The sequence below is a fragment of the Prosopis cineraria genome, unplaced genomic scaffold (genome assembly GCF_029017545.1).
Source record: "Prosopis cineraria cultivar Desert tree isolate PC_DT_omini unplaced genomic scaffold, ASM2901754v1 PC406, whole genome shotgun sequence".
Taxonomy (NCBI): domain Eukaryota; kingdom Viridiplantae; phylum Streptophyta; class Magnoliopsida; order Fabales; family Fabaceae; genus Prosopis; species Prosopis cineraria.
Genome location: NW_026555731.1, coordinates 3,182 through 29,850, shown reverse-complemented (window position 1 = coordinate 29,850; position 26,669 = coordinate 3,182). Strand labels below are relative to the sequence as shown.

The window sequence follows — 26,669 nt, the reverse complement described above, 5'->3', positions numbered from 1 at the left end:
TATTCCTCAATGACAATGCTCTCCCTGCGTTAGAGCTTCCTCAAACGCATATGGCCACCGAAGTATTAAGAAATTCGTGCCTCCCTGTTGACCCGACTAACCGGTTCCTACGCTTCGATCCGGAAGCTTCACCTTCGCCATCGCCATCCAGCTGAAGGTGGTCAGTATCGATGCTTTTCCCCCCCTTCCCTTGCCTGCTAAGAACTGCTCAACTCCCGACTGTGAACTTAAAATTCTTGTGCATCTAGAGATTGCATATATAGATATGAATGCTGCTATACAAGGAAGTGAACTTAGATAACGATCAGTGTGCTTGATTTCTATTTTGTTGCTTCTGATTGATTTGTTATTTGTTTTATATAAGCGAAGTCGCGGTGTAGCATACTCTACTGAATTGCTGGTGATTACGTCATTTCTTCCTAATTGATTGTGTGTCTGGTCTCGTCCCTCAAAATATAGGACAGAATATGAAAAAGTTGAAATTAATGCTCTAATATATGGTGGAGAATCGTACTGTTGTTTCTTTTACCTGTATTGTGCTATAAATAGAAACCAGTCTAAACTGCGTTATCATACGTTGTTCAATAAAATAAACTGATTCATACAGTCAGTGATTTCTGTTCGCAATGCTGTCATTTTCTGACCACTTGTGTTTTTATTTGGTAAATTCCTTTCATTTATCTATTTATTTTAATCAAAGGCTGAAAGTTAAAACACAACAGCCGTTGTAAAATGTCTTCTGATTTTTAATGAATCAGGACATTTTATGAATCCAATCATATTCCCTTCTATTCACTACCGTATCTGAGGGACTATTTGCTTTGCGTCGTGGTTAAAATGGCTTGCTTTCAAGAATCCGTATATTTGTGCACAAGCTTTTGTAACTGTAATGACTGTTCAAGTATGAAAAGTCCATGGGGTTTGTTGGCCTTCCCTTCACGTGGCCTACAAATAAAGCAGCAGGTTTCCTTTCATGCTATGTTCCTTTTATCCTTTTTCCTTGTGTTTTGTAGTGAAAAGTGTCTTGAAGAAACTCTTAAGAAATATTTCTATCTTAATCATGTTTGTGTTGGCTATTTATCATTCTTAGCTTACTAAATACTCTTTTAGAAGGTTGATGACCTTACAAGGGTTAACTGACTATTAGCTAAGGCAATACTCAATTTATGTGTTTTGTATTTGTAATTTTTTTTTTAAATGTTGCTAACAGTTTCCAAACCATGGGTGATGCTATTGATTTGACTGGGGATGGAGGTGTCATAAAGACCATTGTGAAAAGAAGCAAAATTGATGCTGTAGGTCCTACTGAAGATTTTCCTCTTGTGGATGGTATGTTTGTTCCGCCCATGTTACTATAGTAGTAGATATTTATGAACTACTTAGTAGAAATAATCTACTACTATAGTAAAAAATTTTAGTTAAGACACAATTTCTTCTAGAAAATCAGGACCTTGATCTTAATTCTTCTGTCATATACATGCAAATTAGCTGTCACCTTTTAGGTGCAGTTGTGTTCGTCCTTTGCTTTCAATACATAAACTCCCATGTTTCCTGTTTGTTAAGAAATTGTACATTATTCTTGTTAGAAGCTTATCAAATTATCATATTGGTCGCCCTTGTTTCCAGCGGTAAATATCTGCAAGTATAAATTCTTTCTGTCCTTTATGACTAAAGTACTTGCCCTTCAACAATTAACATGGTATCTCATTATTTAGCAAGATATACTGATCTGTAATTGAAGGTCAACTCTGTTAAAGGGAGTGATCTTGGGTCATAGAAAGTATGCATTCGTTTGGTCAAAAAAAAAAAAAAGAAGTATGCATTCGTGCTTTGACGCTGATAGTCAAATTACAATGGATATCCAGCAATTAGAATTTTAATTAGGGTTGAGGTATATCTAATTTTGATGCTGTAAGTTATATTTGTTATTCAGAGAAAGAAATCTTAGGTAAGAAAAGTGTTGTGTCAGAGGTCTTCAAGTATAATCAGTATCTGCTAACGTTATATCATGGGTTCCATACTTCCATGCATTTTAGGGGAAATTTGGAGGTTGATTGATTAGTGTTTTGCAAGTGGAACTACTTTAAAAACTCAGGCCAAGTGAACAAAAGGCATAAACTGCAGATGTCAGATTAAAAGGGATTAATGGGCGCAGGATGTTAGGAATAGCAATACTGATAGCATAATAAGCTAAGGATAATCTAGGCATCATGTAGTGCTCAGAAAACAAACTTCGTAATCTTTGAAATTTGACCTAAAGCTTATTGATAATGCCAAGGTAAAGTGGAGTTAGCAAATTTTGGATTTAAAATGCCATTAAAATTTGGACGCTCAGCTCAGCTTGATCTCTATAGACACAACAACTTGCCTGCTATTAGATTTCTGAAAATTTGAAAATAAGCTTATTTGGATTTTAAGGAATTGTTCGGAGGAAAATTTGAAGTCATTAAATTATGGATACTCTTCCTCAACAGGCACCACTTTCTGGTTTATTTATATTTGTGAATTTAAGTATATAGGGTATTGGAGAGTTTACATTCCAAATCCCACTAATCTTTACCTTAACACTTGATTTATCTTGGCCTTCACACTAACCATCTCATGACTTCACCTAAAGTTGAAGGTTATTCAAATTCCAGCTTGATAGAAACACGCTTCATTTAAAATGTAGGGAAAATGACAATTAAAGACTCCATGAAACCATTAATTACAATTAGGGACCCTCAAATTATTGAAGTCTCAATAATGGGCCATGATCCTTACTTGGAATTAAAAACAGGAGTTTACTGAAATTACTATTATGAGTTGGTATTATTGTTAATTTTAGTTGGAAAAATTAGGAACCACACTTGGAAATGAGTTGTTTCCTAGTATGTGACTAGATTCACTTGTGAAACTTTCAAAAGGTACTTGTGTATATATGATAGTTACTTGAAAATTTACCAAGGTCACTTCTGGATATGAAGTCAATTACTTGTGAATTTTTATGCTTGTAAATATATTGGTAAATTATTTGGAAAATTAAGAAAAGACACTCTTGAAATTACTATCATGAGTTTGTACTATTGTTAATCTCAATTGGGAAAACCATGATTCCAAGTGTTATGGGTTGGGACTACTGAAATTACTATTTTGGGTTGAGACTTTTGCTAATCCTATTCCCAAGCATGGATCCTAGTTTTTCCAACTGAGATTAATAATAGTCCCAACCCATTATAGTAATTTCATTAGTGTCTTTTTTTGAATTTAAACTCGTGTTTTTAATTCCAAGTAAGGACCATGGTTCATTATTGAGATTTCAATAATTCAGAATCCCTAATTGTAATTAATGGTCTTATGGGGTCCTTAATTGTCATTTTTCCTAAAATATGAATGGAAACATTCTCAAACTTGTAACTCTAACAACCTAGACAAATTACTTCAACTCACGTGTAGGAAGGATTTATTTAGTGTTTTAGTAATTTATTTGATGTAGGACAGGGTCAAGAGAAGAAGAAAAGGAAGGGAGAATGAAGATTAAGAGGAAGAAATGGAGAGAAGTTGAGGGAGAGGTAGAAAAACAAGTACTCTAAATTATTACCTAATAGGAAAACGTCTACAAATAAATAATCCTAGGACTATTTATGGAGCCTTAATCCTAATCAATCTAAACTAGAGCCTTAAAATTCAAATTTGAAATAAATATATTCAAGCTAAAATAAATTAAATTAGTTCATACTAAACTAAATTAAATGCTAATTCTTCATATGCCTAGCATAGGTTTTCTTAGACTGTTTCTTATTTTATGCTCTATTTTACTTTCATTTACTTTTATTTTATTTAGGTTCAAGTTATTATTATTTTAATAATTGTAATAAGGGTTCTATAAATAGCCCTACGGTTATTCTTGTTATAGACATTTTGATGAATTATATAGGATTGGGATTATTTGCCATCTACATCTCTCTGCCAATTTCTCTCTTCTCCCCCTTGATTTCTGCTTCTCCCTCCCCCTCTTTTTCCGCATCAAGAAAAGAAACACATAAAAAACTACAGTAGGACTTAATTGCCACTAAATATAATGAACCATATGCCAAACCAAGGCTGGGAACATCAGAGGAAGGCTAATAGGACTTTTCTGGCCAAGTCTGTCTGTCTGTCTGTTATGTGTCAACATCAAATGCACCATCACATGCTGGCTAACAATTGCTGAGGATGCTTTACAAATACAATTCTGAGGCCTTTCCTGGTGTCTCTGGTCCCAAAGTATATTGTCAAACAATTTTCTGGGTCCAGAAAAATATACCAGCCACTAGAAAAGAGGTAGAAATGGAATAATAGATTTATATGGGAGAATCAGTGGCCTTGAGCTTCTTAGAGATGTGATTGGAGCTTCAGCCTAAAGCCAGAAATAGCTGAAGCCTTTCTTGAGGCTTTGCTGCCATGTAAAGAGACAGAATAATACTAGGTTTACTGACTTACCTAAGCATCCTTTGTCTTGTTGCAAATTGAGCAAAGTGTGGTACTAGTTCATATAGTATAAGCCTTAACACACTCTATTTAGCATGGTGGGACCAGACCCTGGATATTTTTTGGTCATGTAACATTGTTACTGATTTTGGTGCCATTAATTATTGAGAATATGATACTTCTTAGAAAAAGTAGATCAGAATCTGTCACACTATTTTGGAAGAAGTTGAATTTTACTTCCAACGTAAGGGATGAGATAGTATTGTTGCCATCATAATTTCAAATTGCTGGACAACTTCATTATGGTTCTCTTTTCTAGGGGAGGTTAACACAAGCAATTGAAATAAATCTAGTTATTGGCATTGTTAACCAAAACTGTTGGACATGGTGTTCACATTTTATTTCCTTAAAAACTATTTATTGGAGCTGAGCATGCTAATCTTATTGAATATTGATTCGTCGTGATAATTTGTTTGTCTTGGTCAGTTCATTATGAAGGAACACTTGCCGATACTGGTGAAGTATTTGATACCACACATGAGGATAACACAGTGTTCACTTTTGAGCTTGGAAAGGGCAGTGTTATCAAGGCTTGGGACATTGCAGTGAAGACCATGAAGGTCAAGCGGCACATTTTTTTTCCCAAATATTTTGTGATGCCATATTTAACTAATTGGGGCTTTTCATTCCATTTTTAACTGTCTTCATTAGGTTGGAGAAATTGCAAAAATTACTTGCAAGCCAGAATATGCATATGGCAGTGCAGGATCTCCACCAGATATCCCCCCAGAGTACGTTGTCTACTCCATGCACCTAGCATTTTGTTTGGAAACACAATTGTTTAAATTGCTGAAGTAGCAATATAAGCCTTTTATCAACATTGTTTTATTCAAGATTTGATCACTTAGCGTGAACCTTGACCCTCCAAAAAGAACCAGTTAATGCTGACCAATGCCATGCTGCCGACCAAAACACTTCTCACGGCTTTTCTTCCTAAATTTCCTAATGGTTTCCAGGAATAATACAAGATGAATAAGATGTAGGCTTGAGGTGGATAGACATTCTAGAATCTCGTAATGACTTTAAGGTGGATGATGCAATTTTTTTTTTTTTTATGAAGTGGTGATTGCGCTGTAATTTTTTGAAGTCTTTCAGTTTCCCTTCTATTCTTGTACTCTGGTTTGTTAGAAGAATTTAGTGAATATCAATTAATACTTGTTTTGCCCCTTCCCCTCTCAGCGCGACACTTGTATTTGAAGTTGAGCTAGTTGCCTGTAAGCCCCGGAAGGGTTCCAGTCTGGGAAGTGTTTCAGACGAGAGGGCTAGACTAGAGTAAGTCAGAAATTGCACACATGACTAGTTTCTTTTATCTGTGCATCATCGATGGCAGAAGCTAATCATGATTTTTGTTCACTTGAAATGCATCTTTTTATTGGATGGCACCATGATTTTTTGCTGTGACTTTTGTCAGAGAGCTGAAGAAGCAGAGAGAGATTGCTGCTGCTGCCAAAGAGGAGGAGAAAAGGAAGAGAGAGGAAGCAAAAGCTGCAGCTGCTGCTCGTGTCCAAGCCAAGTTAGAGGCCAAGAAAGGTCAAGGAAAGGGTAAAGCGAAAGCAAAGTAGGGAGGGACTCATGAAAAGCCTCGTAGATTGATTTGATATTATGATAACAATGGAAACTCAGATGAATAAAATTCAGACTGAATCCATTATGTTTAAACTGCGTATGTTAAGTTGGTAACTTCATAACATAATGAATAGGAAGCAAAGGACATCGGATATAAACTGTTTTTCCTCCTCAAATGATAACTTGGTCTTCTTGTTGACGATGTAAGACGTTTGCTAGTGAGGTGCTGGAATATAATTTTAGGCTATGTTTATGAATGTTCTAGTTGGCTTGTTAAATTGACTTGTGATATTAAATTGATGTCAGCTTTTTATAGTTTATATGCCCTCCCATGGACTGTAGAAGGCTTGTGGAGCTGGACTAATATGTCATTGGGCGGCCTTTTGACCTGCTATGGGTGTATGGTTCAGTATGGATTTAAGTCTTTCAAATGTGACCAGGCAATCATACCAAGAGAGGGTGAGGTTTAAGAAATTCAGTTACCATTTTTAATGAATCATTCAAATCCAAAGGCTTTCTAATTTACAATGTGTATCTGACTGAGGACCGTAATTCGGCCCGTACAGGATTGCGTCCATTGTTCTGGACTAGATCTGACGGTTTAAAAAACAGAGTGGCCTGATCTAAACATAATATTGCAAAGCTAATTTTTTAAGAAAAAAAGCAGAAAATTTAAAAGATTTGATCTAATAAAACCAACTATTTTTTTATATATATAATATGATTTGAAGCCATTTTTCTAACTCCTAAAATATTGATAAATACTTTTGATTTTGCTTTTACCTAATTTAATTAAGATTTATTTATAATTGATTAGTTATAAAATTATAATTTATAATACTGTTAATTTATAGTTATGTTATTTGTTAATAATGTAAACTTATTTCTTATACATACATTTTATATATGCATATGATATTATGTTTTAATTTAATTTTTATCTAATTATTTAATTATTAGTTTAACTATCGATCTAATTGATTAAATTATAAAAATTGAAATCCACTAATCTTTTCAATTAATCTGATTCTGGTTTTTAAAACATTGATTGTGTCTCACTTAGGAGACTTCCTCTTACAAACTCAGTCAGAAAGCTGCATGAATTCCCAAGTGTAATTAATAATCCCAGTTTTTGTAGACCCAACAAAATAAAAGAATAATTTAAATTTCTGTTTCCTAATGATAAGGAATTCATTGCAATATTGTGAAATAGTTTTTTTTAAATTGCTGAATCTGTTAACTAAAAACCATTTCCAACAATTTACTCCTGTTCTTGTTATAAAAACTAGTTAAAATTAGTTTTTTATGAAATTCAATTAAAATTAGCTAGTACTTTTAGAATTTCCCTTAACAAAGTATACTAATTAGAGATTATAGTTCAATTATTTAGGGTAATATGAAAATAAATGACTTGTTAACTCTTAGATCTAATGTTTTCAACAGATATTAAAAACCATTTAAAAAAAAAAAAAACACCCACAGGAGTGAAAATTACAATCTACGCATGAAAATGTTCCATTGCAACTCTTCATCTCCGAGATTCGGTGAAGTCCAAAGTTATACTCTGAGCCTGCCAATAAACGAAGACAAGAACCATCTAGATACTAGGTAGGGCATGCAATCATCAATCAACTCTTGACCGTTAAATAAAGAAAATGGAGGGAATTAAAAAGGAAAAAGAAATTTAGAGAACAAAGCCATAATACATGCATCTAATGGGGGTGGAATGATGATGAGGAGGAGGACGAGGCGTATAAGCCAATCTAATTTTAGAGGGTCAAATAAACTGAGCAATCTCAAACAAAAACAAGTAGTCATTTAGTTGTTACACGGTATTCTACTAATACTCATGCCTATGTAAATATGACAGGGTGATTACACCAATAATAGTCATAAACCACTGGTTTTTAAGCATAAGCGTATGTTACAGTTGATTGTATCAACATATTCATAAATAAGAGCGGGTATTCAAACCATGTCTGAAGCATCAACTTCATTCTGTTCACTCTCATTCCACGTAGATCCTGCTCTGAATTTACAGACAGGACACGTCCCTTGTTGCCGCAGCCATGGGTCAATGCAATTGGCATGAAACTTCAAAGAACATAACCAGGTTTAAGTACAGAATAACAGAACAAATCATGAAGGGCAATTTCAGCATTATATAAAGATTGCTTAATTTCTTAAGAGAGTAGTACAACCATGTTAACAAGGCTGCTCTAACAGAACAAGACGACCTAAAAAACAAAACTAATGCTCAGCAATGCATGTGCGGGGAGATCATCGCCTGAACAGCTGTAGTCTAGTACATAAAATGAGGGCATTTATAAAACAGAACATGACCGTCAAACTTAAAGAAAAAAAGAATATGACTGACTCAGCATGTGATGGAACAACTTAAGTTATTGACTAAATAATGGGAATGGCAGAAAAAAACTGATAATCACTTCATCAGGTCAATTATAAACTCTAAAAAGTGAAAGCACGTTCTTCTCTCCTTCATACAGTTTAAAGCACCTTGATTTTGTTTTCTCATCTTCATATTGACTCAGATGGTAGTTTGCAAACGGAAAAGGAACACATACAATAAAATGGTAAACTGATGGGGTACCTAAGTAGGATTGGAAACTCAGCCCCACAAGCTAGTTGTTGAGGTGGGAGAACTAACCCACTTAAATACCCCATTGAGCATATCATATTACTCAACATAGGACTTGGTACCTCATAGTACCAAGTCTCTATCAATTGTCCCCCCATGAAAAGCCGACATTTTGGTGGCTACACTTCATAGCACCTAACTTGGCTCCCTACTGATTAGAATCCTTCATGGGAAGCCCTATTTGGAATTGCCAACAACTAGGCTTTGATACAAATTGATAGATACCTAAGTAAGATGGGGAATGCTACCCCAAAAGTTAGCTGTTGAGATGGGAGAATCAACCTACTTAAATACCTCGTTGAACATCCTATATTAATCAATGTGAGACTTGATATCCGTACTACTAAGTCTCCATCATAAACATGACAGTTTGCTGAGAAAGTTATGCATAGAAGCTATGACAGTGTGAACCTGATGTAAGCAGGGCAAGCTACGGAGTAGATCCCCAACGTTAACTTGCTCCAAACATACACTGCAGGTCAGCTCATCATCAGAGGCCTTTGTACTACCAACTGCATTTGACGCATCTTGCTTCTTCTGCCATACAAGAAGATATTGAGTTGATCTATCATTGCCTACTAACAGTTCAGAAAATGAATAACTTTCCAATGAAAGAGAGGCAAGATGCAGTAAATATGTTCTGTGCACGGGCTATGAACCTTTTTTTTTTTTTAAACTATCTCACTTCCAAGGAATATAATGATATAAAATAAAAATTCTGTTTTCGAGAAAATAAAGCATTTTCATATGGGATGGCCCCCAAAAAAAAAAAAAGAAAGAAAACAAGAAGGGTAGATTCCAGCACATATATCTAGCACCAAAATAAAGGAATTTTTTCTTAAAATATGCAATTTAAGGGAAACAAATGCAGAAAAACACCACCTTCTGAGAATTATTGATATTTTAACTAGTTGTTGTGAGATTCATCTGATGTTTTGGCCAAATGAAAAGGGACCAATGATGTTAAGGTTACCTCAGCAAAGGTGGAAGATGAGGTCTGTTGCATTGAGGATTTCCTGCTGTAAACAGAAGCAGCTTCTTGTCAGATAATCAGCATTCAGTACCATAATTCCAGAAGCGTGTACCCTAGCAATTTCATAAACAGCGGTGTATATTTCTTTTCTGATCAGTTTTAAACACTTCTCTAAGTTTAATCCCACCCAAGATTCTTCTATTAAAGCACTAAAGCAGTCAGCATATATATAGAAATGCAACTTAATGAAGCCAAACCCGAAAAGGAACATGACTCTGAAATCCATCAATGTAACACGTGTCTTACTTTCTCTTTCACCCTTTTCCAGAGTTGCAAGTCGTTTGGAAATAGTTTCCCCATAAAAATGCATTTTTCAGTTGATAAAATTTTGTTGGTTGTACACACACACACACACACTTGTCAATAAATATAATTTGAAGTCATTTCTTAGATGTAGTGTTCTTCTATATTATCTGTCCTTCAATGGATGTATATATAAACAGAAGATTTCTCACATTATTCATCGTTCAAACTACTACATTTATAGCAAAAAATATGCAACTATTAATAGCAAAATATTGAAAACACACTTATTAGTTAGAAATATAAGAAATGCATGTACAGAAAATTTGGGCATACCTTTCCTGGAAAGGAAGCTATCATTTTAAGAAAATTCTAATCAAACAAGTGGTTCTATAATTAAAGATAACTTCTAAAATTTTAAAATTTGTAAGAAGAATATAACAATTGATCTGACTGACTACGTACTTCTGGAGACCAGAACCCTTGTATTTGTGAACAGGAAGAGCATTTATCTCTTCATCAGTCATGGAAGGTGCTGGCGGAGCATTATCTGAATCCAGAGCTCTTAAAGTTTCATAATCTGAAAATAAAAACAAAAAAGTGCACATGAATAAAATATCTAACACTTCTAAAATATAAAGCATTACATTATAGAAACAAAATTGTGAAGCAGCATGTTAGAGGTTTTATCATAGTTAAAACTACAAAACCTAAATCATCAAACTCCCGGTCAAGAAGTGCAAGCTGAAGCCTAAGGCCTTGAAGACGTCCTCGGGTGGTAAGTGCCATTGATGATGGCACATGTAATCGTACTTCAGTGTGCCCAAGAAGGCCACCACTGCCCGCTGCTGTATGGGCATGAGCCTCAGCTTGAAGTTGCTGACAAGTTGCATACATCCTTAACATTGTAGCCATCAAGAAGACACCTAGGACCAGCCAAAGCTACAAACATAAATCATAACAACAGCTCATATCAATTTAATAATTTTAACTTCATCTATTCATAGAAAAAATGCATTCCTTAAAATGTTATGAATTTGGTAGGAAGGATATACCAGAAAATTTGGTGACATCTGGTGAGAGTTCAGTATCATGAATAGCAGAAGAACTGAAAGAAACAAATCATAATATATACATGACACGTCATAGTTAAATAAAAAATCTACAAAAATAATACAGTAATATTTTGAAAGTACCTGTGACAAGAAAAGTGAGAGAATTGGAATTAGCAGGTCGTGCTGCATGAACACGCTGAAGAAAAAACAATATCAATTCATTCTTTGGTTAACATTTGCTCAATAACTACACACAAGCTACTTCACTTTTATTCACAAATAAAACAGAAAACAACAAAAAATATGATTAGTGGTGTTACACCAAGACAAAAATTACATACCAATGCATGCCTCTCAGGAATAAATCCAGGAAATCCACTTTCTATGTCTGCTCTTGTTCCTCTCAAAATAAAACTCATCGCTCTATGTGCCTGGGAAAAGTGAATTAAGACTCCACTAGTTACCTGGTACAGGTTATACAATGCTTCAATCAGTCAAACAATCAGGCCAGAAAACAATAATCAATTGCAAATATATGCTCAAGTACAAAGTTCAACAGGGTTCACGAAAATGATACTAGGTTATCATATATGCCCAAGTAGTAAATACATGATGGAGAGATTATATTATACCTCAAACGGAAAAGTTTAGACATTTGGAAGCTATTATTTAACATGATGGGGAAATTGATGGGGATATTATATATAAGATATAAGCTGGATGGTTTAATTGGAGAAAGGTTAAAGGAATTATTTGTAATTGTAAAGTACTTGATAAACTTAAAGGGAAGTTTTATTGAACTACTATTAGACCAATTATGCTATATGGTAATGAATGTTGGGCTTTAATGAGACAGCTAAAACATAAAGTTAGAGTAGCAGATATGGGAATGTCCAGATGGATGAGCGGGCATACACTTGAAGATAAAATTCAAAACAAGTACATACAAGGAAAAGTGGGTGTAGCACTTATTGAGGGAAAAATGATAAAAAATCATTCGAAATGGTTTGGATATGTACAAAAAAGACCACAGGAGGCACCAGCGAGGAGAGTGGAACAGATAATTTTGAATCCTGTTAGAAGGGATTGGGGAAGGCCAAAGAGAACACTTATGAAAGTTGTTGACCGAGATCTCTTAGTTAACAACATTCCTAAAATATTGATAAATGATAAAGCAAAATGACGTCGTATAATTCATGTAGCTAACCCCACTTAGTGGAATAAGGCTTCTTCTTATTGTTGATACTAGGTTATCATATCAAAAGACAAGGCCTTTGACATTCTTTCAGGATGATCTTGTCAATATCTGGGGAATATCGAAGTCTATAGAATTCACTTCATTTCAATCTTAATCTCAATATTGAGTTTCATGAATTACATATTAGTCCATTCATGCAAACTAACCTATAGTCACTTCAGGGCTTGACCCAAGCCCAAAAACCTAAAACAATCCTATATCAACTTATACCAACACATCCTTAGTCATTTCCCATTCATCACTATAGGACTCATGCACACATGTTTATTACAATTGAATCCACCAAAACTATGAAATATGTGTTTTTCCATTTTACTTTTATTTTATACAATTGGGCTTTCCCATTTTTAGGTTGAGAATTATGCACACTCCAAGATGTTAGTTCTGACATTGCTTAAAACGTGGTCATTAATAGCACATATCACAATTGTTGTGCCATATATAAGCATGAAATGAGGAAGACAACATTGCCCTCTTTTTGTACTCTTTATATTTTTAAGGATTAATTAATGCTAAATCATCAAATATAAATTAGTCCAAAGATGAATCAAAAGAATCTCCAGAAGTAGCAAACAAAAAATCACTTAAATTAGGGCTATCGTCACCCTATTTAAATGTAGCATCAGCTATGGCTACACAAAAATAACTTGTGTAAAGCAGGTACATGCTAGGAGCTGTGGCACATTATTAATAACCGTGGTTCAAACAAATGAGTTCTGCTACTCAAAACCAAAATGGATCCTATTATTTTTTTATGCCAATATAATCCTATCATGTTTAAGTCTTGGAGTCAGATTGAAAGAGGGTAAGGAGGCCAATACTAAAAAGGAAAGAGAGAGTCTGCATGCAACCCATAGCTCTCAGTTTATCCCTCTCCAACATGGTAGAATCATATTTAACATGATATTGTCACATTGGTGGCAGAAGATGAAGAGATACAAATTCACCGAGTAGGTTTAAAAAGAAGGCAACCCAACATGAGTTGATAACAATCTCAAAGCACAACTTCCAACAAGATTCATGAAATCTAGATCTATTCCCTTTTCTCTCCAAGGCTTGACAGGACTAGAACAAGAAGTTACCATTAAAACACAATTATTGATGGCATCAATCAAAAATCATCTCGGCAATACAAATATAATCATTTAGAACACAATGGAAGTTGGAATCATAATGAATCACTTATACCATTGGAACTTCGTTGGCTGGAGTTTTCAAAAAGAACATACTCCCACAACATATTTCCGCATCTGATGCAGCATTTTTAGGGAAATTGTGTTGTACCTGTTGCTACTATAACAGCTAATAAAATACCTAGTTCTTTGACAGAAACGGGTAAGAGATATAGATTCCTCTTCTATAATGTTAAAGTCATTCCTCAAACATCCAGTTAAAAATGATTACGTGCCAACTCCAATTGTGGATTGCATAAACTGATGAAATTTAACAACTTAGCTGCCAGTAACCGCTTTTGTCTTTGCTTCTCCAAAGTGAGTTTTCCTCCCAAAATAATCAAATACCAAATCTTGATACCATATCGCTTCAATAATCATAAAAAACAAATTTATTAATGCGATACACTGATGACCGTGGCCATGAAAAAAAAGCCCACCATTTCTTTTAATTGACTGCGCGTATTTCTATCTACCCCCAAACTCAAAAAAATGCTGCAAACAATGAATCACTCAAGAATTACCCAGGGCTATTCTTTCGGTCAAGTCACATATTCTTGCCTATAACATCGCATCAACTTCAGATCATCCAGAATATCAAAAGAAAAATTAAAAATATCAGATCATCCATATAATCAAACCAAAGAAACCCCAATCTCGAAATCGCGTCAGTCGAATTAACATTTTAAATAAATCATGACAAAAAAGTAATAACGTAAAACTACAGCAAGTTGTTTACGAAGGGAAATCAATTCAATGCTTCCTGAAAGCTTCTATGATGATCTGAGATGGAAACTTACAAATTTTGATTACGTATTCCAGCAGACTCAAGTGATCAGAAACTGCGTTTCCACCACAACGACGCGTTCGATCTTCGCTTGGTTCCGGACAGGCGGACAATATATAAATATAATAATAATAATAATAATAATAAATTAATCTTTTAATCATTCAATTTTTAACTCACTTATAATTCAATTCCTCAACTATAACTCACTGTAACTCAATTCCTCAACTTTTAATTTACTTATAACTCGGTCTTTATTTTTTTAACTTTTTTAAAAAAATTTATCAAATAAGAGGGATAAAAAAATGTTCATATATTATTTTAAAATACCCTCTTCTTATTCATTAATTGAGATATAAGCTAACATGAAAAAAATTAACAAAGATCGACTAATTCGTAAGTGATTCAAAAATTGAGGAATTGAGTCATAAATGAGTTATAGTTGAGGGAACAAGTCACAGCAAGTTATAGTTGAAGGATTGAGTTACAAGTGATTTAAAAGTTAGAGGATTAAAAAATTAATTTTTTTAATAATAATAATAGTCATGACATAACAACAACAATAACAAATTAACAATTATTAATAATGACTTGGATGCCTTCCGCAACACTCGCTTCATTTGATTTTTCGTGCGCTCCCTTCTTGGCCATGTGGCATTTCTCTTTTGAACTCACATATTTTTACATTTCAAAAGACGCGTCTATTTAATCAAATTTAAATGAAAAAAACGTAACTTTAAGTTATTACATTATGTTTTAATTTTGTTATAGATTTTTATATTTTTTAATATTTTAAATCTTTATACTTTTATTTTTGATAATCTAAAACATCTAAAATAAAAGTGTAAAAATTTAAAATACTAAAAAAATTACAGGAATATATAATAAAATTGTTATAAAATACAGGAATCAAGAACCCAAAGTTATATTTTTTTCAATAAAAATTAATTTGAATAGCCAAAAAATTTATCATTTTTAACACTTAATGTAAAATTATCACGTGCTCTCAAAATAAATATAAAATTAGCATAGATCAAATATAAATATAATGTTTTCTGGAAATAAAATATTGAAAATAAAACGAATGATATTTAAATCTCTTAGACCAATATTCAAATAAAAGTAATGAACTATGCATATTATAAATTATAAAATTAACCCTAATCCCAGATAGGTAAAAACGTAGTCTATTTTCATACTCCATTTGAATTGTACTTTTTTGGTTTAAGAATTTTATATTTTCATTATAAATTTTTAGTTACTCAATATCACTTTAGGTATCTTATTTTAAATAAAAATTTGGAAATAAATATATAAGCACTTATTTTTAACTTTAATGTGCCTTTAATTATTTAAAAATGAAAATTTTTACAACACTTAATAAAATTTTTTAAGTTTTTGTAATATAAAATTTTCAATTAAAACATAAGATGAAATGTTTTTCAAAAAAATACATATTATTAGTCGTGATTTGTGAAATATAAAAATACTAGAAGTGTAAAATCACGCTCAACTGATCTTTTCTATGGTAATATTTGAGCACGGATTAGTTGACTGTTAAAAGAAGAAAAAGAATCTTGACAAAATATTTAGGATAAATATAACTTTTGATCTTTATATTTTACTCGTATTTTATTTTTGATTCCTATATTTTTTCAATATTTTAAATATTTATATTTTTATTTTTTATTATTTTGAATCCTTCCAAGGTCATTATACTTTACTCCTAGAGAAATTAAAAATAATAAAAAATAAAAGTATAAAAATTATAAGTAAAATGCAGGTAAAATACTGAAATCAAAAATTATATTTACCTCAACTTGTAAGACAGAAGTTAGTTAACTAAAGTAGCATAGCATCGTCCATTTTTCCTATTTTATGACCCGAAAACATAAATCACACTGTACAGCTTTTCCTATGGCGCAACATATTTCACAGTTTATAAGAGGAAAGGTTTGGTACAGTTTGCATTTAATAGTTGTTCCAATCATCTTTATGAACACTTGTTGACATTTTTACACACATTGAAAAAAGTTGGTTAAAATTTATTAATTCTTATAAAAATTCATAATCATCTTCAATTAAAATTATTAAGTAGAAGAGGTTGTTTAGTTAGTCAAAAATATCAAATCAAAGAACGCTTAAAAAATTAATGTTTTACATAAGAAATCTTTTAGAAGAAACTACATAGGAGTGGCGCATATAAATGAGGGGTAAAGCCGGTAATTTGGGCAAGCTTGACTTATTTAGGTTGTAACATTCCAAGTCTTCAGCCTAAGAATTTTAAGTGTTTATAAAGATAAAATGGAAATTTCAAATGAATTTTTTATTAATAACATTTATGGGAGACTAATATAGTTTTTGAATCCTTAGACAGCCTTAGAAAATGGTTAGATTGAAGTTTGAGCTGGCCATGGCATAAAAGAAGGTTTAAATTGAAAGAGACTCTCTGTGTCATGCACCGCGTTACACGTGCAAAATCAATGCTTATCAATTTGCGAAATCAGATCGAAAATCAAAAGTGAAATAAGAAAAAGTATGAGGAGGTGATGGGAAACAACCAATGACTACTAAGGCATGGCATCTAGACTATTTTAAATGCATTTAGAGCTTGAATCTTCATTAGGTAAGTTTCATATTTCTCTCTCCCTCCTCTTTATGCAAAATTTCTAACTTTTAGGGTAATGGAGACTTTGATCTCAGTTCTCCTGAGTTTAGACCGAAACCATTAACTTAGATAAAGTTTTGGGAAATTAAATCAAGTCTCTAATCCTGGGTTTATAGTTTTAGTTTGGATTTAGAATTTTGTCGAGGGTTTGAACAAACCCTTGGTGTAATTTAAAAGTTTTTGGATAATGTGGATAGTGGGTTGATAATTTTGGTATGTTTGGATGCTTAATAGGATTGTTGGAGTATTTTGAAAAGTTGATGTTGTTAAATAAGAAATTTAAGAGCTATGGGTACTTGGAATCTAATGATTATAGGGATTAATCATAGTAAAATTGATAATTATCAATTAATTGTGTAGATTGAATGTTGCTCTAGCTTCATCATGTTTATAGAACATGTGAAGCTAACGTTAAATCACAGTAACCCTTTTGTAACAAAGGGTTGAGATAGCGAAATAATTTATACTATTTGATTATATTGCTTAATTATTTATGAGTATATTTGTTAATTTATTGCTTGAGATTTGTTAACGTTGCATGTTTTGAAATGGGATTTTATACATGTAAAATGATTTGAAGACAATGAAAATGGTGAAAGTTTCATATGGATTGGTTGAGGAATTTGATATGTTTATGTGTTATATATAAGATATGTGAGCATAATCATATTAGGGGGTGAGAGTTCACCCATAAAAAGGAGTAGTGAAAATTCATATGGTATGTATCTCCTTAATATTTAGTAAGACACGGTGTTGGAAATTATTTTCTTAGTATCCATGTAGGATACAGCGTTAGAGAGTGATGCACCTTAGCATTGGTGATGTGGTGTTGGAATAATAACTCCCCGATTTGTGTGTGATAAGGGTAGACCATAGTTCGGAAGTGCTATAGGACACCTTTAACCAAGTGATTCTGCTACAAAAAGTGAGCTTAGGTCATTGTAAATGTACACTTGGCTTAAGAACTTATGGTTTCAGTCAGGATAATATGAAGGCTTGAATAGTAGAATGATCATGCTAGAGCAAAAATGAACATTTATTATGAAAAATGTTATGTCATAATATGCTAAAAGTATGTTTTGTTGCACAAAAGCTTTACTCCTACATGGTTATGCATGTTAATTAACAATAGTGAATTATTCTGTTATTGAGATATTTATCTCACCTCATGGTTATATTTTACAAGTGAAGGCTCTAATAGAGACAAGGGGAAGGAAGGAACAATTGAACAGTAAAAGACTTTGTATGTATAGCTCTTTTCTTTCCTATTGTGAGTTTATAACGAATACATCGTGTTGTAGAGCCGGTAATTCGGGCGGGCCGAGCTTATTCGGGCCGGGCTCAATTTGGGTCGGGCTTAAAGTATCATACCCCTTGTAAAAGGCCCATATAGCTAAGCTCGACCCTAACACCTTCGGGCTTCGGGCTTATTCGGGCTGGCCCGAATACTCAAAACTTTTTAAAAAATTTTTTTCTTTATTTTTTGAACCAATTTTAATTTTTAAATGATTTTATTAAGTGTAAAATATTATCTTAATTTTAAAAGAATAAAATAAAAAATAACTTATCAACTTTGTATTTAATTAGATCTGTTATTATTTTGTTGTATTATATAATATGTATAATTTATTCATGAATGTTTCCTTTACTCATAAATTAATGTCTTAATTGTTTAAATATTGCTCTTATCATAATCATATATAAATAGTTTATATATTTTAATTAAAATATATTATTTTAATTATGATTAAATTGATCTCAATTCAATCATAGTTAGACTATTAACTTAAAATTATTATCTCAATTAGTTTAAATTTTTTAATAACTTTTAGGTAAATTATACTTTTCATTTTTATGAATATAAAAAAAATTGCCATCGTTATATTATATAAAAAAATTATTTAATTATGAGTAAAATATTATTTTTTTGAAATAATTTTTCTTTAGCTTTTTATATTACTTAACTCTTACATAAAAGGAATTCTTACTCTAACTTACTCTTAATTTTTAACCAAATCTAGCATGGACAATAACCAAGTAATTATTCAAGAATATTATTCTATTTATTATGTTTATCTAGTAGTAGAGTCGAAAATTCGTACATGCCTAAATTTTATTTTTAAAATTATTTTTAATTTTATTTTTACTTTAAAATTAATTATCTTAATTTATAAAAAATATAAAATTATTTTTTTATATGCAAATGATTTATAGGACTCAAAATTTCTTTAACAAAAATTGGGTCTTAAAATATTAAAATCAATATTAAAATATATTTTAAATATTATTTTGAGATATTTTATTGATTAAAAATAATAAAAATATGAAATATAACTATTTTTAATTTTTTTAAAAAAATAAATACATTAAAACACACACACACACACACACATATAGTATTTTGATATAAAATGATATAAAACTTGAAAATTAATTAATATTTATCACATTTTATATTTTTTTAAAAAAAAAATTTTTATTCGGGTATTCGGGCCAAGCCCAAATCCGATAGGGCTTGGCCCGAATTCCCTCGGGCCTATTCGGGCAGCTCAAATAGGCTCGAATAATAAAAAAATAATATTTTTTCGGGCTTGGTCCTAAATTTTTTGGGTGGGTTTGGGCTGGCCCATCGAGCTCGGCCTAAATTACCGACTCTATCGTGTTGTATGCCAACTTAGGAGCATTGCATTGTTTTGGTATTACTTTATGAGAATTTATGGAATGTGTGTGTATCTTAGCTTAAGCTTGTAGTGATTGTGATTGAATGTGTGTGAATGGCCTCGATACTGATATAAGTGATTTCTTATGCTAACTAAGTGTTGAAATGACAAAAAATGAGATTTATAATGAATTTTATCCACCCCTTTGTATTATTAAAAATTAAGGATTTGGTGGTCACTTTAAGTATGAATGGTTATTTGTGTGATATAATTAGCCATGTATATTGTGTGTGGTCTATTTGATGTGGTCAAAGTGGTTTCGATGCTAATGACATTAGGTGGCGTGGATTGGACACCCTTGAATGTGTTTTGAGGTAAAAACAAATCATTTTGAGTTCAGGTGTTGATCTTTTTAACAGATAATTATTTGAGTGTGAGACCAACGCCATTAGCTAGAGAGTTCGAAGAACTTCTTGTAGACAATTGAATCACTCAATTTGGACATCGGATGGCGAAATAACAATTTGAAAGTTCGGAGTATTGTCTAACAACAATCTGCTATCATGGTAGTAGGTGCCTACCGAGGCGCATGGTGATTATGTCACAGCATAATGCTCGCTGAAGGACTCATTTCTCTGTGCCATCCGTCGTGATGGATGGGCCAGTTTGTGGAGAAAATTTCAGTCTTTCCTACTTATGCTTAAGTGTTGATTGGTTTTCATGCTTCCAATATCCTGTATGACTTGTTTTAAATTATAATTTGAGCTTAAACAACTTTTGAAACAGGTTTTTCTTGAAATCTCAATGTTTTAAATTAATTTCTTTCAAACTCTTATGTTGTGATAATTTTTATTTAGGATTTTAATTAATTTGAGTTATCACAGCGGCATGTTAGAGTGTTGTTTTGATAATATTAAAGTGAACATTACACAAGTTAGGCTCAATTCAAGTTGGGCTTATTCAAATCATTTTTGGAGCCCATATAGCTAAGCCTAACCCTAACTTTTTTCAATCAGGTTCAAGCTAGCCCGTCAGATTTAGCTAAAATTGCCAACTCTATATACATATAGAGTTGAAAATTCTAATGATTGAGCTAATTTAAATGAGGCTTAAAATATCCTGCCATTTATAAAAAAGCCTATACAGCCAAGCTTGACCCAACCCCACTTTTTTTTAGGCAGGTTTGGGCTGGGTCGAATTATTGGCTTTAATGAGGGGAGTATTTTACTAGTGGCTCTTGTGGAGCTGTGGATCACTTCATATGTTATCTCAATCAAACAACATTCATGGTAAGAAAATCAATAAAAGTCAATTTAGTTGGAAAGGATTTGGTTCGTATCTCACAAAATAATGATGTCAAATCTCATTATAAAGGTTGTTAAACTCGCGAGTTTATATAAGTTTGTGACGAGAATGTAGACTCAAAACATAAACTCAGATTCTAAACTTGAAAGAGTTTACTTCTATTAATAAATTAACTTTTAAAAGTACATGATTAAATAATTAAAATATAGAATATAACTATAATTTGATTTAAATATATTTTAAATATAAATCATTGAAATTAAATTCTTATATATTCATAGATTATTGTACTCAACAAATAAATTTTAACATAAGACAACTTAGTTTTAGTATTTTTCTTTTTTTTATTAATGTTAGATTTTTTTAGTTTTATTTTTCATTAAACTGAATTCTATTTTTTTTATAAATCAAATTTTACATAATATATACTTAATTGCTCAAAGTTTATGAGTGAATTGGCACTATTTTATGAGTTAGAAATGTAAAAACAGTAAACTCAAAAAATTAATTCATGAGTTCAATCGAGTTTAATCAAATTTAAATTTATGAACAAGTTAACATAATTTTATTAACTTAAAATGAAAAAAATAATAAATTCAAATACTCAACTCAAAAGTTTGACAACAATTTCCATTGGTAATGTAATAATATTGTTGACGAGTAATTTGTAAATATTTTTTAAATCTTGAGACATGTCCTAATTCTTATGGGCCTCGAGACTCAACTTGTCTAACAAATTTTTTATTAAAAAAAGCAATTATGACAAAAAAATTATTTTTTTTACATACAAATCATAATTTTAAATTTCTTTTATGGGTTATTTCCAATTATAAATACTTCTTTCAACTAAATTCGAATATTGATTTGTAGTATTAAGGAAGATCAACTTTTTAAACTAGACCTAACCTTTTTAAGTGAACTTTTTACATCAGTTGATTTTTTGAAAGCCAAATTGAACCCAACTAATGTAGTCGAGCTAAGCCGGCTTAACATGAGCCTAGATCTCGAAAGTCATTCTATGAAAGCCAATTCTTCATTTTATACATTATAATCCTTAAAGAAAGAAAAGAAAAGAAGCTTCTAACATTCTCAACAAAGCTCAATTTTTTTGTTTTTTTCAGGCAAGAAAATCAAACTGACACACTGACACAATCAACTTGAAATTCATTCACGAGCGAAATCAAATGCATTTAACATTCTCTTGGACTGGAAAAAAGGAGGACTTCCTTTGGTCGGGGGAAAAAAAAAGAGGAGGACTTCCTTTTCCAAATAAATGGGTGGCACTGAATGCTAGGGATTGGGGTTGGGGGTTGGAGTTGGAATTAGGTTAAAATAGTCTAAGTTTTAACATGTTTGATATAAATCATTTATATAAAAATACTCAAAATCACCACTCTTAATATTGCAAAATCAATCTCAAAATTAAATTTTGATAACTAAAATACAAGATCTGACTTGCCCTCCTCCTTCACCTAATCGTGTGCGCCTCCTCCGTCAACCTCAACCTTGCAAATGTTGCAGCATGTTTACCCACACATAACTCCAGCGTTAGTAAGGGAGGAGGAGATCATTTTTTGGCTACATATGTAAAATAAAAGATAGAAATTGCTTCATCAAATGTGAAGGAGTAAAAATCAAAGTCAGAGAGATGCAGGACATCGATGAAGAATGAGATGGAGGAAGAGGAAAGATCAGAGTTAGACACATTGTCACTGGAGTAGGACGCCGTTGCAATTATCTTCCACGATCTGCTTTGACTCACATAGATCTGCTTTGACTTCTCCAGATTTGCTACGTTTGAAACTAAAACTAAGCGAAGTCTCAGAACAAGGTTCAATTTGTCAAGATGATTTGCTGTTGTAGAATTGGGTTTTCATCTTTGAAGTTCTAATGATTATGAAGATGTTGTTTAGTTTCAAACTCTAGATTTATTACCCACTTTTGCATTCTTTGCTTTTCAAGCATTTAAACTGAAACTAAAGCTACGCCGCCATAGTCATACCTCATAAGTTAGGGTTATAATTTTTTTAAGGGACATTATAATCTTTTTATAATTTATATTTAATTATATAATAAAATAAAAGTAAGGATTTCCTGTAAATATTATTTTATACAAAATATATTTTTAAAGTCTTACACTCACTCTTAATATTAATATCAATCTCAATTTCTTTAAATTAAAATTTGTGTATGCCTAACATCAACAGCATCCATAAGGTCCCTTTCCACTTTTCCTAATTTCTTGAGCACGTCTCCAACTTTGTCGTTAAAATAGCTCTCACTTTGAACCACATGGAGCCCACGCCCAGTACAAACGTTTCATGATTGATTGTTTATTTTGACTGTGCATAGATGTTTTTCAATTATAAGTAATTATGTTGAAAGTAAAATCTGATATTGAATACATACATTTTTTGTAACAAAGATGATTAATTTTGTTAAGAAAAATTAGTTCTTTCAACTCGAACTAATCTTGTTGGGTGCACATTCCATGATTATTATTATTATTATTATTAAGAAAAATATAACTTTAAATCCTTATATTTTATTTTTATTTTATTATTAGCCTCTATATTTTTTTTCAGTGTTTTAAATTCCTACACTTTTATTTTTTAATATTTTATGTCTCTCCATAAATAAAATATAAAAATTTTGGATAGACCTACAACACACACAAATTAAATATAGAGACGTAAAATATTAAAAAAATATAAAAATTAATAATAAAATGTGAGTAAAGTGGATGAATGTAAAATTATATTTTTTTAATTATTATTATTATTATTAGTTTTTGTCTCCATTCTCAGACTATAGCCAGCCCGCACTGACTGAATCTAAGTAAACAGAAAGATAATGGATACTTCAAAGAAGAGATACAAGACGAGCATGATTACAAAGTACTCACTACAATCAAATATCAAAATATCAAAATATTTTTGGACTGAAATGTTGGAGATAGAATAGATAATTTGCATGGATCAAAATTATTATTTAGGTCAAACTCAATTTATATTAAATTTATTTGAATTAAATTTAAAATATTTTATTTTATTAAAAAAGTCATATAATTAAGTTTGGGCTTGTCAAAAATTGTTAGCTCTATATAAATATAGGGTTAAAAGTTAGAACAGTTAAACTTATTTGAACTGAACTCAATTTGACACAGGCTTATTTGAATCATAGTTAAAGTGTCTCATCATCTATACAAAATTCATATAAACAAGCTCATCTCTAATTTTTTTACCAGTGATTTCGGGTTTAACTCGAATCATCCGCCTCAATTGGAGATGAACGAGCTTGCAAGTGTGCCCCACCTGCTCCTGATTTTTAACATGATTCTACTTTCAATCAAGTAACTCGCATAGGTGCAGAGAACCAAAAACATCAGAGAGAAAAAATAATCAACAATGGATTGCTGTGATTTGGCAGGAGAGTGACAGACTCATGGGTCGGGTACTAGACATTTATATAGTATCAACAACAATCTTAACCATCAACTTTGAAACATGACCTGATGAAGCTATAGCTAAAGAAATACAAATGTGATGACTTTCCCTTCCCTGTCACCACAAAAGCCATATACAGCACACGACTCTCTGATCTCTCTCACTGCAGCTTCATTTCTTGCTCGCCGACACATACAAATCAAGCCCTTTACATTACAGCGTGCTTCGTCCCACCCAGTTCCCTTGTGCACTTTCACCACCATGCTTTGAATCTAGACTAATTCCCTATATTTACCTTCTCAAGACCAGAGCCCACTTGATACTTGGACCTTATCTAGAAGATAAAAATGGGGATTCAGTGTTCAATGTATAAATAACAAAACAATCTATTGAACCAGTTGAGGAACCCAGAAACAAAGTTCTGATTTTTCTTCTTCATCTTCATTTTTGTTTTCCCTCTGTTATGTCACCAAGGTCTGGTTCCGCCATTGCCGTCCAGAGACCAGGTCCTTCGGGAACGTGTTGTGGTATTCACGACGGGACGATAACGAGAAGTACTACTCCTGAAGGTTCGAGGTTCTGGAGAAGAAGAAGAAGATGATGATGATGAAGAAGCAGAGGGGTGAGCTCGAGCTCCAGGAGTGAAGCAACCAAAAAGATTGCGAAACATTTTCCGAAATCCTCCACCTCTTCTGTCCCCTCCTCGATCCTCCTCCGTCGTCGACCAAGTCACCCTCCTCGGTTCGCCGCCGTTTCCAATACCACCGTCCATTTCTGTATACACAGCAGGAAGCTCACGATCAGAAGAACTTCTTCTCCCACCAGCGAACCTGCCCACAGCGAAGCCACCGCCGGGAAGCCTCCAAATGGTTAATCCCACGTTGTCATCGTCGTTCCAAGTGAGGGAATGCCCAGAAGCGTTAACGTTCTGCGTATCTGCCGGGAGCTCCTGCCGGCAAACAGGGCAAGTATTCCGGAGCGCAAGCCACGGCAAGATGCATTCCGAATGATAAATGTGCCTGCAAGGCAATTCGCGAGCAGTTGTGCCCGATTCAAAAGGCTCCATACAGACGGCACAGTGTGATTCCGTCGCCAGATGATCCTCATGAATCTCTATCGTCGGCAATGAATCGATAGCGGCTTTGGAAACCGGAGGTGGTTCGTATCGAGAAATCCCGTTCATTTCAATCTGAGAAAGCTGTTCCAGAAGCCTGTCGATTCCAGATCCCAGAAGCATCTCTGACATATTCGAAGGCAAAGGCCGGAGACCGGAACCAGAGCCGTCTTCGTAGTAAAGCTCGAACCCACGCCCGTGTCCTCCACCGGAATCATGACTCGCCCGTTGAGGAGATCCGCGGAGCACGACAACCGGATTAACCATAGCAAGATCGCCACCGCTCCGACGAGCCCTCCTCAACGCAGGACGCAGAGTCTGTCCAGAATTGGGGTGGTGGCGGTTGCCGATCATGTACATGGAAGCCGCCGGGAACCTCCGCCGCCGCGAATCAACGATGGAGGCAGGCCGAGGCATTTGCTCAATCTCCTCCACGAATCCACTGTCGCAGTCGGGACACACCACCGCGTCCTGCCTCCGCACCCTCACAAACCGACTGCATCTGTAGCACCAATAAGAAGATGACGTCCCCGAAGCCATCTGGATCCCACAATACAATATTCACGAAACGTATGTTACCAATCCTCCTTCAGTGAGACAGAGCCCCAAACTTGAAGCTCAAAAAGTATCCAATCCAATTCCAGAAAGATTCAAACTTGGAGCCCAGAATCTTGTTCAGAACGAAAGCCCCATCAGAAATCTCAAGCTCGGGAAATCATTGGGGACCGTTTGGACTTCGGGGGCACAAGGAAGAGGAAGGGGAGGGACGAGCGAGCGAGCGAGCGAGCGAGAGACTAATCTGTTGCGAGGAGAAGCTTAACAGCTCAATGGGTGAGGCCTTGAGTGTTGGAATGACATTGCAGGAATGAGGTGGCGACGTTTTAATCAATCAAACGTTGGTGTGTGGGTGTGTTGTTTTTCTGTTGCAAAAATGGAAGTTCTTTTAATAGGAATAAAGGTTGCAACGAAATGCAGATTTGGTTGTGAAGAAGAAAACAGGAAAAAGGGTAAAAAGGATAAAAAGGCAAATTTACTAAAAATAAAAGGAGCACGCGCCCAAACAGGAGCACGCGGTGTGAACAGAGAGTGGTCGTCATGAATGATTTTCAAAGAGGTGGCCTACGTTGTTGTTCGACACTTCATCATTTGGTCCATCGGCTTTCTCGTGCTCTTTCTTTCATTTTTTACGCTCTC

At 33.3% G+C, this 26,669-nt stretch overlaps 3 protein-coding genes across 5 annotated transcripts; 1 reads left to right on the top strand and 2 right to left on the bottom strand.

Moving 5' to 3' along the window:
- Positions 1-4: 4 nt before the first annotated feature.
- On the top strand, positions 5-6,395 carry LOC129296961 (peptidyl-prolyl cis-trans isomerase FKBP20-1-like). Of its 2 annotated transcripts, none has more exons than XM_054935370.1 (6): positions 5-157; positions 1,211-1,329; positions 4,936-5,069; positions 5,161-5,240; positions 5,689-5,781; positions 5,921-6,395. In XM_054935370.1, exons 2-6 carry the CDS (start codon positions 1,221-1,223, stop codon positions 6,069-6,071), a joined length of 567 nt encoding a protein of 188 aa, XP_054791345.1. In that variant the 5' UTR covers positions 5-157; positions 1,211-1,220; the 3' UTR covers positions 6,072-6,395. The 2 variants fall into 2 exon arrangements, with proteins under 2 accessions (XP_054791345.1, XP_054791344.1); XM_054935369.1 differs by having other exon boundaries at positions 6-160.
- Positions 6,396-7,808: 1,413 nt separating this feature from the next.
- Positions 7,809-14,383, bottom strand: LOC129296959 (E3 ubiquitin-protein ligase SDIR1-like). Of its 2 annotated transcripts, none has more exons than XM_054935366.1 (9): positions 14,296-14,383; positions 11,407-11,529; positions 11,207-11,261; positions 11,066-11,118; positions 10,721-10,952; positions 10,476-10,590; positions 9,708-9,753; positions 9,146-9,271; positions 7,809-8,169 (listed from the first exon to the last, which is right to left on the bottom strand). In XM_054935366.1, exons 2-9 carry the CDS (start codon positions 11,482-11,484, stop codon positions 8,044-8,046), a joined length of 831 nt encoding a protein of 276 aa, XP_054791341.1. In that variant the 5' UTR covers positions 11,485-11,529; positions 14,296-14,383; the 3' UTR covers positions 7,809-8,043. The 2 variants fall into 2 exon arrangements, with proteins under 2 accessions (XP_054791341.1, XP_054791342.1); XM_054935367.1 differs by having other exon boundaries at positions 9,708-9,750.
- A 9,916-nt stretch (positions 14,384-24,299) lies between these two features.
- Positions 24,300-26,443, bottom strand: LOC129296960 (probable E3 ubiquitin-protein ligase RHC2A). Its single transcript, XM_054935368.1, has one exon. It carries the CDS (start codon positions 26,013-26,015, stop codon positions 24,828-24,830), a length of 1,188 nt encoding a protein of 395 aa, XP_054791343.1. The 5' UTR covers positions 26,016-26,443; the 3' UTR covers positions 24,300-24,827.
- Positions 26,444-26,669: the final 226 nt, after the last annotated feature.